We start from the raw sequence: 5,683 nt of genomic DNA, 5'->3' as shown, positions 1-5,683 counted from the left end.
GGCTCTGCTCCGCATGGTGGTGAGGCGGGCGGGGGGGACAGACAGGAGGATGGTGGAGGAGGATCTGAGGGAGCGGGAGTGAGTGGGAAAAACAAGGAGGTCAGACAGGTAAGGGGGGGCAAGGTTATGTATGGCTTTGAATGTCAACAGGAGGACTTTGTATTGGATGCGGAAGTGAATGGGGAGCCAGTGTAGCTGTTGGAGGACAGGGGTGATATGATGGATAGAGGGGGTTCGAGTTATGATGCGGGCAGCTGAATTTTGGACCAGTTGAAGTTTATGGAGGGATTTGTGGGGGAGACCAAAGAGGAGTGAGTTGCAATAGTCCAGACGGGAGGTGACAAGGCTGTGGACAAGAATGGCAGTGGTGTGGGGTGTGAGGGAGGGGCGGAGGCGATTGATGTTCCTGAGGTGAAAGTAGGCAGACCGGGTAATGTTGTTTATGTGGGCTTGGAAGGAAAGTGTGTTGTCAAGGGTGACACCCAGACTCTTTACCTGGGGAGAGGGTGAGATGGAGGAGCCGTCGATGGTAAGTGAGAAACTGTTAGCTTTTGATAGTGTATTTTTAGTTCCAATGAGGAGAACCTCGGTTTTATTGCTGTTTAGTTTAAGGAAGTTTTGTGTAAACCAGATTTTTATGTCAGAGATGCAGTCTGTAAGGGAGGTGGGCGGGATTGATGATGAGGGTTTTGTGGTGAGGTAGAGCTGGGTGTCATCGGCATAGCAGTGGAATTGGATGTTAAATTTGCGGAGGATATTGCCAAGGGGAAGGAGATATATGATGAAGAGGAGGGGCCCCAGGACGGAGCCCTGGGGCACACCAGAGGTGACGGGGGAGGGAGTGGATTTTAGGGACCTGACCTGATTTGTAGTATTAGCAATGTATGCATGGTATTATAGCACATTTCCAGTCAATTTGTCAGAAAATATTCAAAGACAAACATGGGACTGTTAATAGGCTCTGGCAAATACACAACTAATACGCAACAGATGAGACAAAAGGTGTAATTTTACCTTGTATGTTGCAATTTTGTTATATATATACACACATTTATACATATATACACACTCTATATGTGTAAAAATATATATAATATTTCCAAAGAGTCTGACCTTCTTTGCCATTTTTGTGAAGGCAGACAGAAACATCTTGGCAGTGCACCGGCACGGACTCTCCTTCAAACTCTCTGTAGATGTTGAACTCCTCCTCCAGAGTGCGGATGACCACAGACAGGTCTTTCTCTTTCACCTACACACACGTACGTCCATAGAGACAGGTTACCTTAGGTTCAAAGTAGCCACACTGGATTCTTCTTAGACCTTGTGATTTGTGAGAGATGACTGAGAAACATCAAACCTCAAAGGTCAGTTGGGTCAGTACACTTGGCATTTTTTAAGAAGGATGGCCGTTCTAGTGGAAAAAAAAAACTAAACATAAACCTCTACAGAATATACTGTATGTCGATATTTCCTGAGCTTTTAATAAATCAATAATTGAATATCTTTTTGGTAGAGATGTAGGGATATAGAAGGGTTAATTAAAAAAAAATGCTGTTAACAGGCTGCCGCTAGCAAGCACCAAGCATGTGGTTCCTCTGGGAATCAAACTCAGAACTCTCTGCTTCCGAGGCAGGCGTGCTAATCACTGCACTACAGAACTATCAAAAATGCGTTATTGGCATTAAAAGAAACACAGATTAAAACTTTTTTTTTTTTTAAATCAGAGGTTGGCTCAAAGTCTGCTTCCTCTCATTTGCAGGTAATTTCTCTGGACTGGGCCAGTATTTGTAGTAGTTTGGAATAAAAAACAGGTATGAGACCACAACAAGCAGCGGAGATTCTGTCGGTCAGCAGAATTTACCTAGCTTCTAGTTTTCAAAACCATCAATGTTTTCAATGTATAAAGTGGTAACACAAGAAAAATTCTGAATTGACTAAAATTAATTTAACAATACTTGGCTAGACTATCAAAAACGGTTCAGATTGCCATACAAATTTGCTCAACCTTTGATCATCACAGCTTTTCAGTTTTATTATTTAATCTGGTATCTTTAGAAAATGCACAACATTTGCTTCCCCTACTGGTAGTTTCTGAATCATTCACCTCCATCGTACCATTCTAGCATTACTACCTCCTGCAGCTCTTGGTAGGTTTTTCATTAACTCACCTGCTGACACCAGCGTCTGTTTTTGCCCATTCAAGACTTTCATGCGTACAGTAATACATCAACCATCCTTTAATGTCTCCGGTTTTATCTGGGAATAATTTGGTGACCGCAAAACTGTCGAGTGGACAGAACCGACCACTGGAGTGGTCCGGTGGGTAGAGGAGGGATTTTGATTACAATGTAGTTTTGTGGACAGAACTCACCAGTATGAAGTCAGTCTGATACGTGGAGAGCATAAAGACTGAAACATGCTGCTGAGCCAGAGGGGCTATGACTGACTTGGCGATCTTGGTCACGCCTACGGCCTGTGAGCTGCTGGAAGCGTTACCGTTGGAGACCACGTTGAGAGGTAGCCAGATGGAGCCTTCTACCTTGAGATGCTCTGAGGGCTCTAGCTCTGAGGGCACAGACACATAGGAAACCTCTGTTCACACACGTATATGTCGGTAACATTTGCATACATTTATGCTTATTCAGCATCGGACTAGCCGACAGACAGGCTTAAAGTATGAGTTCTTCCATGAACACAAGTGCGTTTTTCCTACAGATGGCTCGATACAACTTTTTCACGTCCAATAGTAGTATTTGCCGATACCTTCTTTTCTCCTCCAACATGCGACAACGACAACAGGCGATAACGTCCATGGTTATGGCATGTTGCGCATAAATTAAGGTGAGCATTTGGGCTTTGGTATCGAATGCAATGAGCTGTAGTTGTTTTTTTTTATATTCGATCCATGAATTTTCACCAATGTTGGAACGATACCAATCCTAAGTATCGGATAGACATCGCTAGTTATTAAATGTTTTTGCCAATCATAGCAACAGCCAAATTCCAAACCAAGGCCCGGGCCCCATCACACTGCTGTCTTGGCCGTATCATGATGGTAAATTATTTTAATAATAATTAATAATTATATATAACTTCATATAATTAATATTAATAATACATATTTGTAATTATAATTAATAAATACTAATTAATTATTAAAAGCGGTCAACTACAAATAATACATCTATCCTTTTTAATGTGTGAAGTAAAAAAGTGCAAGAACTATTTCTTAGTACAGCAGAGCTACTTCCTGTTACCCATGCATAAATATACGAGCTACTTTGGTGGCAGCAGAGCTGTACTGTATCATATAACTCAGAGCTGTCAAAAGTAAAAATACACTGATCTATTTTTTGTAACCAGTATATCAAACACGTGTAAAAAAAAGATAGCATAGCCATTTGAAATTGACCTTATGCAAGATGTTTACAGTAATGTTTGTATTAGCATTAAAACGTTAGCAACCGAATGTTCCAGTCAATATAAGGAAGTGAAATAATTGATAATGTTATTGGCAAAACAAAAAGCATACATTTCATGAGAAACTTTAATCATTTCTCAGCGTCATCAATGCACACGACTGGTCGGACCAGTTGCTGGTCTTCAAGGAGATGATGACGCAGCGTCGAAGTGTCATAAATGAGCACCATACACATCTGAAGCTGGGTCAAAATTACTGTGTAGTGTTTGGTTGCTTTAGCCCTTCAGTGCTATTTCCTCCCTTCTTCCTTCCTTCCTTTCTCTTCCCCTTATTGCTGTACAATGGGTGAGGGTGACAAATGAAGTAAAAGTTTCTTAATAAAGGTTGAAGAGTTCTGTTAGGACCCTCCACCACAGACATGTTTCTCAATGAAGGCTTTAATGTAGGTTTTGGCCTGAGAAATGTTTCGTCGCTTTGTAAATACACCCAGAACTGTATGGATTTTTAACGATTAAAAAGAAAATACAAAAAACTGTGCACCATAGTTTTTGTAAAACCAGGAAGTTTTTTTGTTGGTACCTGTGTTGGACATGTGCAGTTTTACCTTTAAATCCTTCCTCATCAAGGACTACCGTGTAGTTCTCCGGTGTCTCTGTCAGACTGAAGAACTTGCATCTGCGAAACACGAGAGGAAGCGCAGATGGAGGGAGGCATATGGGAGGAAGTCGGGAGGAAGAGAAGTGGTGAGAGGGAAGAAAATAGAAACAGGGTTGATCAACATCAGTACTGTTGACCAGGCGAAGATGATTCAGCATTCAGCAAAACACAAAAACGAATGTTCATATCTCAAGTGTCCAGGTTTTTGCTTAGGTCATTCTAACCATTTTTAACCCCATATGCATAATGCACAGAAAACATGTGGGTCGTGGACCACAGACTGGGCCATGCTGTGCAGCAAAACGATTTTTGGATTTCAGATTTCTGAGTTTTCCAGCTACAGGGAGAGAACTAACTAATAGTTCCCAGAGAATGGTGGAGTGAAGGGAGCGCTATAATACCTAATTCACCTTCATACTCTCATAGTTATGAAATAAACAAAATATATCTGTGTATTGTTAATAATGAGAGACCCATTTTGTACCCCACGTTCTTGCAGTAATATACAACTAAAATCCAACACTTTGCATAATTATTTAAACAATACTGAAAAACACTACTTACAGTAATAAAGGGATTTACTTTCAAAAGTTATTTTTGCAGTATTTCGTCAATAAACTTACTCTCAAACGTCAACTCGTTTGTACAAGGTACTTCAAAACAACACCCACAAATTTGTTTGTTGTCGTCTGTTCTTCAGTCATTTTAATGGAAAACAGATGTAAAGGATCCGTTTTAGCAACAACAGCAGGAACTCTCCCGCATTCATGCCTAACCTCAAAAAAGTCAAACTACTCCAGGCGGTGGCGCAAGTATTTCTTGCAGATCAAGTTATGCCTTGTTTATTTAGTACACTCCTAACTGGCTCATGACATCAGTGTGAATTAATCACAATTAATTGTTAGTAATCAAGATGAAGCAACATTCCTGAACACTGTATGTCAACAGGTCGGTTAACATTTTAATCTTGAGGCGCTTCGCTGAAATGAAAACTCAAAAAAAAAAAAGACAAATTAACACTGGTACTTTGTTGTTTTCCTACAAACGTTTGATTCATTAACTTTAGCTTATCTGCTTAACTTACTCCTTAGCCCCTAGTGCTGTGATTTCTTTTCTTTCTTTCTCTTCACAGAACTATTTCCTCAACCACAGTACAGATTTTGAGCCAGGCCTCATCTTCCAACATCACTGCCTGACCTCAAAAAATGTCTTTTGGATAAACAGCCCACAGATTCCTACAGACACAACCCTAAAATCTTATAGAAATTTCCATCAAATGTAACTGCGACACACATCCACGTAAGATTGGGACGGAATTATTATGATTTCATCTGCACTCGAGAAAATCAAATTTTGTATTTCCTGTTTATTTTAGGGGTACAATACAGGATACTTCAGATCAAGAGTACTTCCCATGTCTGTTTCTGCTACTTTCTAAAAACAGAGCAGAGTTTTAGGTTAAATATTTGAGAAGAATTCAGAGCAGTGATGTTAACAATTGACAGACCACTTCTAGATGTTTGGTATTCTGGATGCGTCCCCGTCTGGAAAACAATTTAAGCCCTTGATTAAAATTCACTTTTTTGTTGTTCTTGCTCATTTGAT

The 5,683-nt window shown here is 40.3% G+C and overlaps 1 protein-coding gene across 2 annotated transcripts in view; it reads right to left on the bottom strand.

The window, feature by feature from the left end:
- Nucleotides 1–5,683, bottom strand: part of castor1 (cytosolic arginine sensor for mTORC1 subunit 1) — a 20,622-nt gene that overhangs the window by 10,571 nt on the left and 4,368 nt on the right. Inside the window, exons 2-4 of one of the 2 annotated variants that reach the window (XM_008336249.3) lie at nt 4,026–4,096; nt 2,372–2,565; nt 1,114–1,249 (exon numbers count right to left, since the gene is read on the bottom strand). In XM_008336249.3, the coding sequence (XP_008334471.1) occupies nt 1,114–1,249; nt 2,372–2,565; nt 4,026–4,096 (401 nt within the window). Of the gene's footprint in view, nt 1–1,113; nt 1,250–2,371; nt 2,566–4,000; nt 4,097–5,683 lie in introns of those variants that run through there. The other variant, XM_025053366.1, reaches the window with a different exon arrangement.

Source organism: Cynoglossus semilaevis, chromosome Z, assembly GCF_000523025.1.
Source record: "Cynoglossus semilaevis isolate Cse_v1.0 chromosome Z, Cse_v1.0, whole genome shotgun sequence".
NCBI classification, from domain to species: domain Eukaryota; kingdom Metazoa; phylum Chordata; class Actinopteri; order Pleuronectiformes; family Cynoglossidae; genus Cynoglossus; species Cynoglossus semilaevis.
The sequence above is the reverse complement of the archived record's forward strand: the minus strand, read 5'-3'. Positions and strand labels throughout refer to the sequence as shown.